Source organism: Plecotus auritus, assembly GCF_963455305.1.
Source record: "Plecotus auritus genome assembly, chromosome: 3".
Lineage (NCBI taxonomy): Eukaryota > Metazoa > Chordata > Mammalia > Chiroptera > Vespertilionidae > Plecotus > Plecotus auritus.
This window is the reverse complement of record NC_137772.1, coordinates 220,424,374-220,442,486: the sequence shown is the minus strand read 5'-3', so window position 1 is coordinate 220,442,486 and position 18,113 is coordinate 220,424,374. Positions and strand designations below refer to the sequence as shown.

Sequence of the window (18,113 nt, the reverse complement as noted above, 5' to 3'; positions counted from 1 at the left end):
GGCTGGACCAGCCTTGGACCTGCAGACAGCTGCAGAGTGGGGGGCGAAAGTGGACGATCAGAACATGGTGGCCCAGAGGGGCTGTGGCTGCAAGAGAGGCCCCTCAGGAACCAGGTGCCCAGAGGACTATCCTGACCCCTGGTGACCCCCCGTTCTTGGCGTGGGACTGAAACAAGTGTGCAGACAGCCCACAAAGGTCATGAGCTCCCTGGGATGGTCGCCTCATGCCCACTCCACCCCCGAGAGGAGACACAGAGTGCAGGACGGGCCTGGGAGGGCCTCTGGCATAAATAGGGCCTCGGGGAGCAGAGGGTTGGACAGAGGACGTGCGGATGGATGTGGCTGGGTGAGTGGATCCCGAATGGAGCAGTGCATGGACAGGCAGGTGAGCAGGTGCCTGAATGCATCAATGCCTAGAGGCCAGGCGGGTGGACAGGTGAAGAAAGGGACGGGAGGTCTGGCCGATGGACGAACGACAGACAGATGGATCTGTCCTCAGTGAATGGAGTGGTGAATGGGTAGGTGGACATGGCCAGGTCAGTCAAGAAGTAAGAGGCCAGCAAAGATGGATGGCCACGGACATTCCTGCCCTGAGACCAGACCCCATTCACTGACAGGCCAGCTTCTGGGCGAGGGTGAGGCACTCACCTTTACCTGGAGCTGCGGGGATGAGGTGCCAGACAAAGGCACGGGGACCTTGTCTCCCACCAACAAGAGCGGGGTGGGGGCAGCGCCACTGCAGGGCTTGGCTGGCTGGGCACCCGAGCTGCCCCTAGTATTTGGGGCGAGGCCAGGGCTGGCTTGAGGTGTCCGGTCCAGAGTGGGCTGCGCCAGCTCCCCAGAGGAGGACAGGGAGGAGTCGGCAGAGAGGCTGGCAGAGGTCCCGGGGGTGCCAGGAGCATGGACAGCAGGCTCTGAGGAGCTCTTGGGCACAACCGGCAACTCCAGGAGGTCCCCACCGGTGGGCCGGCTGGAGCCCTCAGAAGACAGGCTCTCCACACTGAGGGCCGGCGACGGGGTGGCCGAGGGCGGCTCCGAGTGTGAGAGGCGGGAGGCGTGGAGAGCTGTACAAACAGATGAGCAAGTGGGCGCCACGCCTAACATGGTCCCCTCAACAGATCTGCGGGTGGCCTCGGACACCATGTCCTTCCACGTCCAGATGGAGCCCGGGCCCGGAGAACCCGCCTCTCACTTTCTCGCCCAGCATGGCTACCATCTCCACTTCCCCTCCCATATCTGGCTGACCCAAGCCAAGTTTAAAAGGCAAATCTGAAAATAAATAAATACAGAAAAAATAAAAATAAATGAAAATTTTAGCCTCAAAAAAATAAAAATAAAAAAGGCAACTCTGCCAGGGGAGGGGAGGCACAGATGAAACAGAAAGGAAAGCGAGGCGGCCGGCCTGTGCCCCCCCAGGAGCAGAGGAGGGAGGGAGGCAGCTGGAGCACGAGGAGCCGCAGCCTCGCAGCGGCCAGCTCTGGGCCAGCTCTGCCTGCACCACTGAAATCCTCGTGCGGTGACGACACCACGCGACACCACGTCATCTGCGTTTCCAGACAAGGCCGCAGGCCCGGCAACAGCTGGGGGTGAACCCAGTGAGTCTGACTCAGAGCTCATCTCGTTGTCTGCATCTCACACCGCCCACCACCTCCACTTGGCTCAGTTAGAGGGTCTCAGGGCTCCAAGCAGGGCCAGAGTGGGACCCCAGACCACCTGCCTCTGATCATCTCCAACCCGCTCGAGGCCCCACAATCTGAGGGGCTCCCCTGAGGTCTCGGAGGCAGCCGGCCCCCACCCATGGTGGAAGGTGACTGGGCCCAGGGCTAAGACTGCCAGCTGGTGAGAGCCGACAATACAACGTGCCTGGAGTGGGGGGAGCACCGGCAGAGGGACGCATGCCCTGGAGCTGGCCCACCACTACCAGCTTCCAGATGAGCAGGGGAGGACAGACACAAGGACAGACACGGGGAAGGAACTGCTCAAAGTCACAAGGGCCGAGTCACACAGCCAGGTCAGAGCCCAAAGCTGTCAGCGGCCACCGGGAGGGGGTGACTAGCTAGGCTGGGGGCCAGCTAAGCCCTGCCATGCGCTTTCCTGGAAGCAAACGCTATGCTTCACCCGAGAACTCTCACAGCGGACCTGTGAGGGGCATCACAGAGTTAAACGAAGAGTCTAGGACCTGGATTCAAATCTTGCCTCCACTGCTTAAATGCTGTGAGGACCTGGGCAAATCACTTATCCTCTCTGTACCTCGGTTTCCCCACCTGGGAATGGGGGTAGGGCACCTATCTCACAGGTTAGCTCCAGGATAAATGAGGGGCACAGGTGAGCCAGTCGGCACCGGGCAAGAGGGATCCTGCAGAACCACACCCCGCTCCCGGCCCTGACCCCAGAGTTCCGACGGTCAGGAGAGCTTCCAGGGACCACACTCACCAAGCGGGGATGCGCTGGGCGCCCGGGGGGCTGGGCGCTTCTTGGTCTTGGGGCTGCTGGTGGGGGTGATGCCGTACCAGGGGTGCAGGGACTTGGGTGTGGACTCCGGGTGGGCCTGGGCAGGGCTGGTGGCCAGACTGGGTGCAGCAGGGGCCTCCTCCACCTCCTCTCCGTCCTCCTCCTCAAAGGGGTTGTAGGGCTTGGGCTCCAGGCCAGCGGCCACTGGGCTCCTCGGGGCCACCTCCTCGCCTCCATTCTCCACCCGCCTGCTGTCCCGGCCGGGCGGCCGGGGGCTGCTGCTCGGGGGCAGAGGGGCTGGCTTCTTCTTTGGCTCTGCCTGGACCAGTGTGATCCAGGGAGGGTCCTTCCTGGGGGCGGGCGTCCTGGAGGGCAGCAGGAAGAGGCAGGAGCTCTTAGGAGGGAAGGGGCAGCGTCCTTCTCTCTCTGGACAGCGCTGCATCCGTTGCCAAGGGGATGGATGAGAAACGGCGCCTTCCTCCTCTCCCGCCCCCAGCACGGGGAGGCCGGTCTGGGCCGCAGGCTGAAATGGACTGACAGTCACGTCCCCATGGGACCCCTAGAGGCCCAGAGGGGGTGAACCTTCAGGCCACACAGCCCAGCCCAGGAAAGACCCACAGGGCTCCCTCTGTGACACTGAGAAAGTCGCCTGGCCTCTGCATCCACCTCCCACCCAGGAAATGGGGACAATAGTGACCCTCACCCCACAAGGTCACGGGAAGGTCCAGCGGGCACAGCACCTGGCACGCAGCGAGTGCTCAGAGTCTTAACTACTCTTGTGCTGTCACACACCCACAGGGGACATCCCGGGATGGCCTCGCCTGGGGCGCTGGGTCCCCGGTGGAAGAGCTGAGCCAGGTACCCAGCTGCGCTGTGCTGGCCTTTTCTACACCTGCCTGCCAATCCTCCCAGCTCAGTGAGCCGGCCCAGGCCGCCCACGTCATGAAGGCAGCACAGGCGAGGGGAGGCGAGGGGACTGCAGAGGTGGGTGTCTCCACCTGGCACCGCTGCCCATAGGACAGGGGCCCCGGGGAGCCTCATGGGAAGGGATGTGGGCTCAGCACTCCTTCCCCACCCAGAGGTGAACCCTGCCCATTCTGGGGAGGGTACAGAGTGGGTCCTGTGCCTCCCCAGCAGGTCCCAGGAGCCCCCCATTCCCACCACCAGGCCCGAAAGCCTCTTGGGGCCCGTACCTCTCTGACAGCTTGGGTGTCCCTCTCGGCTTGGGGACGGGGGGCTCGTGCAGCCTTCCTAGAGGGGAAAGGAGGGTGAGACAGGCCTTCATGGCCGCTGTGGGCTGGGCAGCGCAGTGGGGCACCCGGGTCGCCAGCCAGAGTGACCGCCTCACCAAGGAGTGCCCTTCCTTCCTACCTGGCCGGTCACGGACTCCAGGTGGCTATGGCAACCTCACCTGCACACTTGCTCCTCCCACCCCCGGTGCAGGGAGATTAGATAAGCACCAGAGGGGACAGGCAGAGGAGGTCGAAGGGAAAGGACAGGGCCTCTGAGACCCCATTTGCATTTCCGTTGAGAAGGGAAACCCAAGTGCCCTCAGACCTGCCCCTGTGGATGGGAAACGTCTCCACGCACCCAGCACCACTCCTCCTGGCGGCCTCCTGACCCCAATGCCTCCATGAACCCACAGCAGTCCCGCTGCCCCTCCTAACACTTCAGGCTCTACTGAAACCCGCCTGCGCCCGGCTCCCCACAGAGACTGGCTACACCACAAAGGCACACACAGGTGAGCACCATCTCTGCCCAGTGCCCAGCTCAGAACAGAACCGAACAGCCAGAGGGAGCCTCTGCCCCAGACCCACGGGCCCTCCTAGCCTAAGCGCCTTCCCTGACCAGGTGAGAAGGGTTGCCAGCACATCGGAGATGCCCAGGAGCCCTGCCTGCATGAGCTCACGGAGCCCAGGCAGGTCACCTGGGATAAGGGCCGGGGCAGGGGTCTCCGCACAGCCTTGAACAGAGCCCCCGAGGCCCCCTGACCAGGGACACACCCGGGCCTATCCCCGCCCCTGAGCACTCCCCGGTCAGACAGCAGACAAGGACATGGGCTGGATGTGAGAAGGAGGTCACCCGGATGGAGTATGCAAAATGGCTGGGCACACGGAGTCCCGGTACAGTCGGGACACAGGCACACACCATGTGCACTCGCTCCACATCCCAAACTGAAGCACCCAAGGCACACAGAAGAACACAAACACCCCAACACACACAGCACGGGCAGCCTGGGGCACCATCTGTATGCATGTGCTTTGTTCGTGCTGTGCCCGCAGCGTCAGTCACTGTTTGTGGCATGAATGACCTCGGAAACAGTCACCCCCCCACAGACACACACAGACCCCATCAACACGCCCAGGGCACGTGTCCACTGAAACACCAGCGAGTGCCGTCCCAGCGGGACCCTGCTCACCGTTCACCAGGCTGCTGCCTCCCTGCTCCACCGAGTTCTCAGGCTGCAGACTGGACCGGGGCCGGGGCGTCGGGGGCATGGAGGCCGTCGGGGGCATGGAGGCCGTCAGGGGCACGGAGGGCGTCGGGGCTGTGCTCTCCAAGGTCTTCCTGGGGGCGGGCATGGGGCGGCCGGCCTGGGGGCTGGCCGGATCCTGTGGTTTGTCCGGAACGCAGGGCTTTTTGGGGATCTGGGGCCGGTCCTCAGCCCCTGCAGCCGCCCTAGGGCTGGGGCCGCCTCCCTCCACGTCCGTGGCTTCTTCTGCTGCTTCCCTTCCTTCTTCTTGCTGTCGCTTTGGCTGTGGTGAGGACCGGGGCTTGGCCCCCCGCCCACCCGGGCCCAGCCTGGCACAGTGCTCCGCACACACGAAGGTGCCCTCTTCAGGCCCAGCCCTGTAGGCCCCGGGGATCAGGGTGCTGGAGCACTGCCGACACCTGCCAGGGAGAACGGGATGGGCATTGAACTGACCAGGCAGCCGGCCCAGCATGCGGCCGCCCCTCCTCCAGCACCCAAGGCTCTTCCCTCCCCTCCTCCCAAATGCCAGCCGGATCCTGTCTCAATACCCTGGACTTCCCAGAGGAAAAGGAAAATGGTAACTGTCAGGATCGCAGTAGAACAATAAAACCACGGGAAACCAGCAGCAGAAATTGTGAAACGCGCTCAGTTTGCGCTGCAAGAGGAAGCAGTTTCCCCCAGAGGGACCGTCCAGTGAGCGCGGCCGCCATTCGGGCTCAGGGACTGACACGGCGGTTCTCAGCCGGAGGCTGTTTGTTTGGCTGTTTTACGGATAGAAGAAACCCGCACAGAGCGAATCAATGTCAGAGGGGTCACGCCTGCTTTTCGAAACTCTTATTCCAGTTGTGCCTCTACTTTTACAAGTTTTACTTCAGGTTTGTGTTCACACCCGGTCACAATGTCAAGGGGATTTCTTACTGGAGAGGGCGGTCACTGTGAAAGGTTTTACAAACACTGCCCCGACCTGGGTGTCATGGCTCCCTCACGATTTCCCCCCAAGACCCTCAGTCCTGCAGTCAGGTCCCGGGTTCCAGGTGCAGCCGCCACATATACCACACACACACACACACACACACACACACACACACACACCACACAAACACACATACCACACACACACACAGACAACAGACACACACCACACACACACACACACACACAGACAACAGACACACACCACACACACACCACACACACAGACAACAGACACATACCACACACACACACCACACACACACGAACACACACACCACACACATAGACAACAGACACACACCACACACACACACACACACAGACAACAGACACACACCACACACACACACACACACACACACACACACACACACACACACACACTAAGCCACAAGAGTGCATGAAGAGTGCTTGCTGCAACTGTCAGGCACTGGATCCCCTGACTCTTCAGTTTCCTTTCCTGATTTCTTTCTTGTATCACATCGCTTCTAAATTGCTTGTATTTTCCTTGTCTCTTACTCCGTTCTCTTTAACCCTGGCTTCCCCTGGGAGCCGTACACAGAAAGCAGGTTGTTACTGTGACTTTAAAATCCTTTCCCTGCAGTGGCTTTTACAGCAGATTGTGCTCCTAAGACACCACGGGTGGCTCACCTCCAAGAGCGCGCGGGGGCAGACCCTGGGCTCCAGCGCCCCGGCTCTAATGACGATGAGCCATCTCCCCGCGCCAGGCCTTAGCTGCTCCCCGGTAAATGGAGGTAAGCAGGGTGCTCCGTGAGGAGAGCGCGCCAAGGTGCGCCCCACAGTGGTGCTGAACCACGGAAGTCCCCTCCCTGCTACTGGGGTGCTGGGGTGGAGGCCCTGCCAGGTCCCCCGGCCACTCACCGGAAGCAGTGCCGGTGGTACAGCCTGCCCTCGGCCAGGTACCGCTGCACCAGGTGCACGTGCTGCCCGCAGGCTGCGCACGCGCTGCTGGGGGTTCGGTGGGTGCCCGGCTCCAACAGGTGACCGGAGGCGAGCTCCTCGCCCTGCGGGGAACAGGGAGGGCAGATTGGGGGTGGGGCACGGTCACCAGCCATCCTAGTCCCTCTAATGGCCGCTGTCCCCCACGTGCACTGCGGACACCTGCCAAGTGCTAATGTGCTTCGTCTGAGCCCTGGAGGGGGACAGGGTGCGAGCATCACGTCACCGTTTCAAGATGAAGAAACAAAGCCCAGGATGGAAACACGCAAGTCCTGACTTCAGTTTCTGGGCCTTCCCCACCAGAAAGGCGGCTCCGGCTGTTTGACCCCTTTCCGGGCTGCTCTTACCCCTAAGTCTGCCGGCCCTGCAGGCTGGCCCCGGGGGTGACTGTCCTCGCCCGCCTTCTCTGCCTCCCTCCTAGAGCCCCAGCAGACTTAATTCCCAGTTTCTCTACTTCTTTTTTTTTTTTTTTTAATATATTTCTTTATTGATTTCAGAGAGGAAGGGAGAAGGAGAGAGAGATAGAAACATCAATGATGAGAGAAAATCATTGATCGGCTGCCTCCTGCACGCCCCCTACTGGGGATCGAGCCCGCAACCCCGGCATGTGCCCTTGGCCAGAATAGAACCTGGGATCCTTCAGTCCACAGGCTGATGCTCTATCCACTGAGCCAAGCTGGCTAGGGCCAGTTTCTCTACTTCTAAGCCATGTGACCTTGAGCAAGCCTGTCTGAGCCTCCGTTTTCTCATCTGTGTATCAGGACACATCACAGCCACCTCCAGGGTTGTTAGAGGTTACACAGAACCATCAGGGCACTGAAAAGCTGTCTCGCCAGGCGAGTGTATTAAATCCCGTCGGGCCCAGGTGGCAGAGTCCATGCTGTGGGCTGCCCCATGCCCCCTTCCCAGGCCTGGCAACTCCTGACCTGAGCCCTGGCCTGGCCTGTGAGACGCCACTTCCAAAGCCAGTGGGAAGAGGTCCAAGTGTCCTCTGAACACTCCATTGCCAGCTGCCCCTGCCCACCCGCCCACCCAGGCATCTGCCTACCTGAGCCTTGTCTTCCGGTTCCACTGGAGTGGGTGGCAGGGAGGAGGGTGACAGGCCCTTTCTGGGTGCTGAGACACCGGCTGCCAAGAGACAGAAAACAGACCTGAGGCAGGTGGAGACCCGGACTTCCAGGAGGCCCCAAACTGGCCTGCGATTTGAGCTCCGCAGACATCATCTTCGGTCCCAATGCAGCGGGACCAGAGCAGGCTCCCCCTTGACACCGAACAGCAGACACCTCCACGTCCAAGCTAAGTCCCGAATGCAAGCTGATCACCCTCGCCAGCCCTCTGCAGAGTGGGGCGGTGACCCCTACCACACAGGGGCCGTGTGCAGAGGCAACAGCACAATCCCAGAACGTTTAACAGTGCCCAGCCTATGGCAGGATGGCTAGCTTCCTCCCCACCGGGGTGCGGAGGCTGGAGGGAAGGAAAAGGAAGGAACCACGGGGTGCTGGCCCGAAGGATCAGGAACATGGCTGGCTCCCTGGGGCCACCAAGGAGCTGGCCTACCTACGCCCCAGTGGGCAGCTGCGGCCCAGAACCTGCCTGCCGTCCCTCACACCAGAGAAACCCACCCACCCACCCAGCCTCCTCCAACATCCCACTCCTTCATGCCTTCAGCAATATTCACTAAGCACCTACTTGGTACCCAGGGACTAAATTAACACCCCAATTCAGAAGTCTGTATTAAAAAGTCCATTTTACTGTATGACAATTTAAAAAATTAGACCCAAGTTCCTTACTGTGGTCTAAAATTACCAAACTTCAGGTCACAGTCCATTAATGGACCCTGAAATCCATTTTGTGGACTGCAACTAGCACATTTAAAAGATGAAATAGCCTGGCTGGTGTGGCTCAATGAGCGTCGACCTATGAACCAGAAGGTCAGGGCTCGATTCCCTGGATTTCGGGCTTGATCCCCAGTGTGGGGCATGTGGGAGGCAGCTGATCAACGATTCTCTCTCATTATTGATGTTCCTGTATCTCTCTCCCTCTCTCAAATCAATAAAAGTGGTTTTTTTAAAAAAAAACTAGCCAGGTGGCTCAGTGGATAGAGCGTTAGCCTGTGGACCGAAGGGTCCCGGGTTCGATTCCAGTTAAGGGCATGTACCTCGGTTGCAGGCTCCTCCCTGGCCCTGGTCGGGGCTGGTGCAAGAGGCAACCAATGGATGTGTGTTCCTCTCTCATCGATATTTCTGTCTTTCCCTCTCCCTTCCACTCTCCCTAAAAATCAAGGGAAAATATCCTCTGGTGAAGATTAACAACAACAAAAGATGAAACAGAATAGAAAGTATCTGTGTGCATCACATGTGTAAGGGGAAGAATCATTTCCTGAAACTTGTTTCAGTTACATATGTGTGCATGAACTTAGACTGTGATGGGAACTGGATTTCTTACCGTGAATGATGGTAAAAAATTGTGGAAGCCTAGCTGCCTAATCAAGTCCCAGCCCCTCGGACCCCATCTGTCCTCGTCTCCTCTCCCCCCTCACTCCCTGAAGCACACAGGCCCCCTGCTCCCTCCTGCCTGGAACATTCCTCCCCAGATCTTCACATGGCCTCCTTCCCCTCCTTTTCAAGGCTTAGCTCAAATGTCACCTCGTCGGAGAGGGCCTCCCCGACCACTTCCTATTCCCATCGCTTTCATCCCATTACCTTTGTTTCCTTATTGGATTCTCCTAACATTATGTCACTTATTACAATTCTCCTCTCTCTCTCTCTCTCTCTCTCTCTCCCTCTCCCTCTCTCTCTCTCTTCCCCCTCTCTCACCGCCCGCCCCCCCCCCCCAATCCATTAGACTGCAAGTTCAGTGAGTGTTTCATTCTCAGCTCTCTCCCTAGCACAGTGTCTGGCACACAGCAGGCGCTCCACAGGATTTGTTACATGAATAAGTGCTGGAGCCACGCAGCTGTGACTGGAGACAGTCTGCAGGGGAGGAGAGAGGAGTAATCGCGATATTGTGGCCACAGTCTCGTGTTGAACATGGGGCAGGGGCGACACGAGCGCCTGGAGTAAGGAAAGCAGGGCTGGCTGCTTAGAGGCAAAATGTGAAGATTAGAGGGTCAGTCGGAAAGAATGTGCTGGGGGTGGGAGAAATGGAACAGACAGTGGAGTTTGGGGCCGGAGGATCCCCAAGAAGAGACTTAGCAGTACAAAACGTGATGTGTGCAGGCTGGTGTGGCTCAGGGCTGGGCGTTGACCCATGAACCAGGAGGTCACGGGTTCCATTCCCGGTCGGCGCACATGCCCCAGCTTCAGGCTCGGTGTGGAGGAGGCAGCCGATCGATGATGTTTCTCTCTCGTTGATGTTTCTCGGTCTCTATCCCTCTCCCTTTCTCTCTCTAATAAATCAATAAAAACATTTAAAAACAAAAAGAATGTGAGGTGTTCAAGAAGCACAAGAGATTGGGGCAGTGAGTGGCTCAAGCTAAGTGTGGGGAGGACCTCAGGGGCCCCACAAAGAAGCTGGACTTTATCCTGATGACACTGCCTTTGCCACCCTGTGGGGCTGGAACCCCTCCTCCCATTTCCCAGACGCTGGGCATCCTGGAGGTCAGGGGTCAGCTGATGTGCTCAGGGTCACCGGCACCCACAGAGCGTGGCCCAAGCTGAGCATTCGGCACGGCACTTCAGTGTCTCAGCCAGGGCCAGGTTCAAGGTTACCCGGCCCGGTGAGAGTCAAGTCCAGTCAAGAGCACCCTTGAAATCCCTCCATTCGCCCAGAAAGTACAGAACGGGCCCATCTGGGGGCGTCTAACAGCCAGCTTTGCCTCCAGGGTTGGAACACATCGCTGGGTTTCCTCTGGCTGAGCAGCCGGTGGGATAAAAATGGTTTGCATTTAGGGGCCAGGTTATATGAAAAGTACAAGCTGTGCTTTTAGCAACAAGAATCCCCGCAGGCCCAGGCACAGCTCAGGGAGCTGGGCCACCAGGGCGCCCTCCCCGCGGGGTGCCTGGTGAGGACCCAGGACCACCAACAGTAGGACCGACGGCCCCCCACCCACCCCACCCACCCCATAGCTCCCCAGAAGAAGAGCTTAGTAGAGAGAGCCTGGGGGTTTCAACAGGGAACCTTCCAGAAGGTAGGACCAAATTGTGATTCTAGGTAAGTAAGCTAAATTCTAACCAACGGAAGAAAGACGTCGTAATAACACTAACCTTGAGTCCTAAATAAGAGCCACACGCAGGTTGACACTTCCTCGTTTACTCCTCACATCAACCCTGCGAGGTGGGCGCTATTCTTATCACCACTGCCAGGGGAAACTGAGGCAGAGCGGTGACCAAGGTGGCCCAGAGAGTAAATGGCAGATAACAAGTTTTGAGTCCATGCTCGTAACTTCTACCTTATTGCCTCTCACCAAAGACTTAGAGGTTAAGAAATCTTTTTAGTTTGATTTCTACTAAAAGACAGATCATGCCATTTGTTCAAGTATAATATTAATCCCTAGCAATATCTTGGGAAGGGGAGTAACAGGTTATTTTAATTTTGATGTCCTTTTCTGTGTTCTAACTTGTCTACAGTAAGCATGCTTTACTTTTAAAAAGGAAAAAAAGACCTGACTTTACAGAACACTTCTTTAAAGATGGGCTGGGATTGTCCACATGGACAGCAGAGACCGGAGGCCGGGCTGAACGCGGGCAGGGGAGGGGCAAGGCGCCCACCCCCTCAGGACCCAGAAGTGACCCCCGAGCAGGAGTCTGGACACCTGTATTCTCGACCCAGCCTCTGCTTTCCCGTTGTGTGACCTCGGGCTCCTTGCTTCCCCGCTCTGGGCCAGCTGCCCCAGGAGAGTCCTGAATGGGGATTCTCCAGACAGGAGGCTCTGTCGCCGCAGTGACCTGACTCAGAGCAGAGAAGTACCCTTGTACCCCAGGGAATCCCCAACTCCCCAGCCTCTCAGTTCTCAGGCCTTGAAGGTCACTTCTGGGGAAGATGCTGCACACCAGCCCACGGGGTCACTTCCCTGGAGGAAAAACCCAAGGAAGTGTGTGCTAACAGGAAGTGGGGGTGGGTGCAGAGAGGTGACCTCAGACAGCGGTAAGCACCCCCCGTCCCCGCTTTGTCTCCTCTCATATTATTTTGCTCCGTTATGGGTTGCCGTGTTTGTTATCTGTCCCTGCCACCAGACTGGGCGCTCCGGGAGGGCAGCGACCTGGTCACAGCTATACCCCAGCACACTTGCTGTTTCACCCAGGAAAGGGCATTTCAATGAGTGAATGAACGATCCAGTGAATGGATGATGGGCGGCCTCCTCAGCTGCCTGTTTGCAGCGCAGAAATCTACCACCCGTCCCCAGCCCCAGCCCCAGGGCCAGTCTCCCTGAAGGGCTGCCCCCTCTCACCTTGGCCATGGCTGGCGAAGTGGTTGTAATACTGGGACACGTAGGTCATGATGCTGAGGCAGTCGGGGACCCTCATGGAGACCATGTCATTGGGGTCCAGGAGAGCAGGGATGCCCAGCTCCTTCTCGGCCACTTCAAAGGCCTGGGTGGGAACAGTGCAGGGGTGGGGGCAAAAGCAGCCAAAAGCAGGACGGGGGGAGGAGGCAGGGTTAGTGGGCGCCCGTCAGTGGGATGAGGGGTACCAGGGCAGGGGTGGGCATGGGCTCCCCTCAGCTCTGAACCCACATGATGGCCTGGTGCTCCAGGGACAAGCGGGCCAGAGGGAAGCAGGGGTGGGGAAAGGAGCAGCCAGGGCCGCAGTGCAAGGCAGCCCTTCCACAGCTCCTGCCCTGCAAGACCCTCACCCACCCCCACCCCACCCTTCCCCACCCCACCCTCTCTACCCCACCCCTCCCCACCCACAGCCTCCTATGCTTTCCTCTGTCTGAGGACTCACCAAGCGGTTATTCTCGAAGACATTGTCCTTGGAAAGCGAATCAAAATCTCTGCAAGAGGCAAAGGGGAGGGGGAGCGCTGAGGAGGTGACTGGACCAAGGAAGGGGCAGGTGGGTGACCTCATCCCAAGGGGCGGGGTCTGTGGACTGGCCAGGAGGAAACTGAGGCAACAGCACACGCTTGTAGACCTGGGCCTTCCTGGTGGGGCACAGGCTGAGCCCAGGCACCCAAGCAGAGGATGCCAATCACTCGAAGGGGTAGGCTCAAGGTCAAGCTTCCAGGCTGAAGATCCCTTAACTCACTGCGAATCTGGATGCCCTTCCCCAGGAAGCCACATCCTGGTCAGACCAGGACAAATACTTGTAAAAACAGGGACATCCGTGGATTGAGGACCTCACGCCAGTGCTGTGCTGAGCTCCTGTCTTGAATTTACATTGTTTTCAACTCTGCCTGGCTGCTATTTACCCTGTTTCAGATGAGAACACTGAGGCCCTCAGAGGGGAAACCAGCCAGCCCTGGGAATCCACATTCCTGGTCCTTGTACTGCATGTCTCAAACCTGGAGAAGCCACACCAACATGCCGAATCCCAACCCGGCCCCATTAAGAAGATGACTGTTTCTTAATGGGGCCGGGACTAGAGCAAGTCTGAACTGGACTGCACACAGAACAGCCTCCACAGCTGCTGGCAGGCACTGACCGGCTGGCTGCCCTGCTGGGCCACTCCGGGGGGAGCGGCGAAGGCTTCCCCACTTTCTAAGCTGAGACAGGTGAGAGGCAGCCGGGCCGGCCTGGGGGACCCTGGAGGGGACAGCCGGCAAGCCTGCTGGCTTTATTTATCCCCCTCACCCCCTCCCTGCTCCAGGCTGCTAGAGTGGCTGAAACCGGTAGAGGAAGCCCAGCCTTCTTGCTGGCAGCCTCCTGGGTGCACCACCCCAGTCATTGCCCTTCTATGGCTGAAAACTGCAGCCTGACTGCCCAAGGCAGGGGGCCGGAGGCTGGAGCAAGCAGCTCGTCTTCCCAGGCCCCGGTCCGTCCTCCCAAGCCCCGTCCCGGGCCCTGCTCTTCCAGGCTGGTGGGAGGACTGACAGAGTCTGCGCTGGGTGAAGGGCAGGCCTCACAGACAAGGGAGAGGGCAAGCACGCCCCTCCCCCAGCCCTCCGACCCCCGAGCCTCTCCAGGCAGAGTCCAGGTACAGTAAGCTGAGAACCCCGGAAGGAGGTGCCCCAAGGTTGGATGGACTGGACAGAGGGGAGGTGGCTGTGTATGAGCTTTAGCCCCCTTTGCCACCCCCGGCCAGGCTGCTTCCTTCTCCCCTCAGCTGGGTCCCTAACTCCCCTAGCTTTGCCACTGCCTAAGAGCACGACCCTTAGCAAGCAATGTGATCTCCTAACCCTCAGCCTCCTGGTCTGTGATGCTGTGAATGGGGTGAGGGGACACCAGCAGAAGCCCCCAAGACAAAGGCTTGTTACCCAGACCAAATGGGACAAAGCACCTTGTCTCGGCCACTTCTTTCGGTCTCCCCAACAGTGTTCTTAGAAAAGTGGGACTTTGCCCTAACCGGTTTGGCTCCGTGGATAGAGCGGATAGAGCTTCGGCCTGCGGACAGAGGGGTCCCAGGTTTGATTCCGGTCAAGGGCATGTACCTTGGTTGTGAGCACATCCCCAGTAGGGGGCGTGCGGGAGGCAGCTGATCCATGATTCTCTCTCATCATTGATGTTTCTATTTCTCTCTTCCTCTCCCTTCCTCTCTGAAATCAATAAAAATATATAAAAAATAAAAAGAAAAAGAAAAGAAAGGTGGGACTTCATTCACCCTATGTCGCCAACACCCTACACAGTTCCCAGCACTTAGTAGGCACTCAATAAACGTTTATTGAATGAAGACATCCTGGAAGCAGTGTAAAAACTGTAAAGGCCCCCAAGACACTACAATTCTTCCTCCAGCCTCTCACCCTGCCCCCATCTCTGTCTCTAATCACCATCTGGGCTCTGGTAACTGATTTTCTGCGAGTTTCAAAGGCCCAGGAAGTTCTATTTGGCTCTGGGAGAGATGAAGGGCACAAAAATGAAACCCACATGGTGTCTTCCCTCAAGGGAGCTTAAAGGTGCCTGGATTGGAGGAAGAGGGAATGAACATGGCAGCAGAGACCCTCCCCCACCCCCTCACCCCCCCACACACAGAGGCAGGACCCACAGCGCCAGGAGCTTGAACTACTTCAAGATGCTGCTTGCCAGACCCTACTCTCGTGGAGATCCTCCCCTCTGCACCGCTGAGGTCCTCTCTATGCCTTAGGTGGGACCTGGGCCTGTTTCTGTCCTGTGCGATGGGCTGGCAGCCCCAACACTGAATGCCTGGGTGAGATCCTAGATCTCTTCTCAGGAGGGGAGCCACCCTCCATTCCTCACCACCTCCGGCCACATACCTCCCCTGCTTAAAACCATCATGGCCCCCACAGCCCTGTGAACCTCCTTAGGCAGCAAGAGGCCCTAAGCACTCTGGCCCAGCCACTCCTCCTGGCCCTACCACCACGCGCCATGGTCCCCAGCAGCACTGCCTGTGCCTCCCCTGATCAGGGGTCCCCTCTGCCCAGATGCCCTTACCTGGCTCCTGCTATCCCCTTGAGAACTATGTGACATCTGGAAGGCCTTGCGTCCCGTCCCTGACAGAGCACTTCCCACGGGGAATTATCACCCCTGCGCCTGCATCTGTTCCTCCCAGAGGCGTGGGAGACTGTGCGGGTTTGTCTCCTTGTTACGTGGTTGTTATCTCCATTGCCAGGCACAGTGCCCAGCACGGAGCAGTGACTCTGTGACTACTTGTTGAATAAATGAAGGAATAAGCCACTTTCATCCTCATCCCCGGACGGCCTAATAACACCACTTATAATAACTAATGTTAATTGAATGCTCATTTCCTCATTTAATCCTCACAACAACCCTGTGAGGTCAGTCGTATTATCAACCCTACTTTACAGATGAGGGAGCTGATGCCTGGGGGGACCCAGTGATTTACCCAAGGGACACCTGGGACATGGCACTGAACAGAGACCGAGCAACCTGCACCATTTGATACCCAGGTCCCTTCGCACCTGGCCCTGCCCCTGCCTCCTGCCTCCCCACCTGCCCCCCAGCCAAAACAGAAGACCCTTCAAGCCCTCACTCCATGCTGGGTGCCCTTCTCCGTCGTCCTTCAAGCCCCTCTCCTGAGCAACCAACCTCTCTTAGTGCAGTTGTCACACACCCCACAGCAGGCAGGGCCCACCTACGTCTGTCTCCACCTCACCTCGTTCACATCTGCATCCACACCCCCAAAGCCCTCTCCTCCAGGGCCAACCCACCACCCACAGACACTGTACCACGTGGCACAGAGTAAACTAAGTGCATGAGCCAGCGGATCCTTGAGGCTCCCTTTCCTCCCTTCCCTCCTTCCTCAAAGCCCTCTCAGGTGCTGTCCTTGGGGAGACAGGTCTGGGGGTGGAGCAGACACAGAGACTCTGGACCCTGCCAGGCTCAGGCACCCTTGGTGGGGGGCACTGTAAGCACCAGAAATGGCAGGCACCAGATAAACTTTCAGTGTTTTATGAATGAATGAATGAATGAGAGAGGTTCAAGGACCCAAGGAAGAGGGAGCTGAGATAGAAGCCCCAAGTTCACTGCTCGGGGGAGGGGAGGTCTGAATAAATTTCCCATGAGAACCTCACTGGGCAGCTGGGGACAAGAAGGAAGGAGACATTTCATACCCTGGTGGCTGCCAGTCAGACACTATGAGTCTCCACGTGGCCTTCCTGCCCACTGAGGGCAGCAGGACCTTGGGGCACACACTCGGGAGGCAGGTCTGTGTCCTCAGAGGGGTTGTGGGCCTTTACATCCATTCATCCAAGCCCTGTAACCTAGGTCTCCTCCCGCCTGCAGGCACTGGGGACAAGATCGCAGGGGGAATCAGAGAAGTGAGGTTCACTGTACTCAGAGCTAGGGGGTCCCCCCAAGAGGGAAAAGGCCTCCATGCCTCACAGGGAGGGGTGCCAGTGTGCCTGTTTGAGAGGAGTTTAGTGCAGGAAAGGCAGGGTCGCCAAAGAGGGCTCGGTGTCCCCTTTAAAGAGTCAAGACCTGGGGGTGGGGGAGTCCCTTAGGCGGAAATCAGTGCCTGGTGGGCGGGGCCACCCCCCCAACGCCCGCCGCGGAGGCAACCGAGCACCGGTGGGGGTCCCGAGGGGCGGGGTCCGAGGCCCTAGCGGGGGCGCTGTGCCCCGGGCTGGGGTCTCAGGGACCCTACGGGCGTCGGGGCCCGTCGGTGGGTTCGGAGTCTCGGTCTCCGGGGGCGGCGCCTGCCACCCGCCGGCCCGCGTCACCGAGGGGGGCGGGGGTCCCCGCCGCGCCCCGCTCCCGCCCCCGCCCCCCGCCGCGCACTCACAGCAGGTCGGGCCGGTGGCGGTGCAGGATGGCGCAGAAGGCCAGGCCGTCCCGGAAGGAGCCGCTCAGGTCGCGGACGTCCACGCCGCGGTAGCCCTCGCACTGGCGGCGGCACCAGGCCAGCAGCGCGCCCCGCGGACCCGCCATGCGCCGCGCAGGCTCGGCCCGACCCCGGGCGCCGCGATCAGGCTTTCACCGCGGACCGAGGACCGGCGGCGGCGGCGCGGCCCTGCCCGGCGCGGCTCCGAACTCCGGCGCGACCGGCGGGCGCAGGGCGGGGAGGAGGCGGGGCCGGGCCTGCTGTCCTCGCTCGGCTCCGGCGCGGGGTCCCGGATCGGCTCCGGCTCCCCGCCCGGACCTGCCCGGACCAGCCCCGCCGGCCGCCGCCTACTCGCCGCCGCTCCCCGCGCTGTGGGCCGGCCGGGCGCCGCGTCCCGCCGGCCTGGGTCCCCGCCCGCCGCCGGGAGCGGCGAGGGGGCGGTGGCCTGGCGCCCCACCCAGCGCCGGCTCCGCCCCCAAACGCGGACCCCCCCCTCCGCCCAGCCCCTCCCGAAACCCCTCACACTCTGGGGCCGCCCTGAACGCCTCACCCACCGCAGACTAGCCCTTCCCCGCAATGCTTCCCCCACCCCACCACCTCCACCGCGCAGCCCACCGGGAACTCTCCCCTTCCTCCCATCCTGAGTCCCTCCCACTCCTGGGCCTGAGCACCTACAAATCCCCCTCACTGATGTCTCTAAAAAACCCACCTAGCTTCCTGGTCTGAAACTTTGGGGAGGCTTCTCCCACCTCAGGCCAATCAAGCAGTTCCCCTGCAGACTCCAAAGCCCCCCCAGATGGCCACCTCCACCCTGCCTCACCACCCAAAACACCCTGCCTCAGTCTGCCGCGGAGGCTCCATGCTCCCCGCCACACCCGTCCAGGTGTCCTCTCGGGGTTGGATTGAGCCTGACCACCTG

At 59.6% G+C, this 18,113-nt stretch overlaps 1 protein-coding gene across 2 annotated transcripts in view; it reads right to left on the bottom strand.

Annotated features, from left to right (window-relative positions):
• MICALL1 (MICAL like 1) overlaps positions 1-17,604 on the bottom strand; it is a 29,127-nt gene extending 11,523 nt beyond the window's left edge. For both annotated transcript variants that reach the window (XR_013960274.1, XM_080662487.1), the window contains exons 1-9: positions 17,156-17,604; positions 12,745-12,793; positions 12,249-12,390; positions 7,908-7,987; positions 6,782-6,924; positions 4,871-5,343; positions 3,645-3,702; positions 2,434-2,816; positions 649-1,064 (exon numbers count right to left, since the gene is read on the bottom strand). Coding sequence is in view for 1 of the 2 variants with exons in the window: in XM_080662487.1 (XP_080518613.1) it covers positions 649-1,064; positions 2,434-2,816; positions 3,645-3,702; positions 4,871-5,343; positions 6,782-6,924; positions 7,908-7,987; positions 12,249-12,390; positions 12,745-12,793; positions 17,156-17,301 (1,890 nt within the window). In the remaining variant the exon portion in view is untranslated. The remainder of the gene's footprint in view (positions 1-648; positions 1,065-2,433; positions 2,817-3,644; positions 3,703-4,870; positions 5,344-6,781; positions 6,925-7,907; positions 7,988-12,248; positions 12,391-12,744; positions 12,794-17,155) is intronic.
• Between the last annotated feature and the right edge of the window lie 509 nt (positions 17,605-18,113).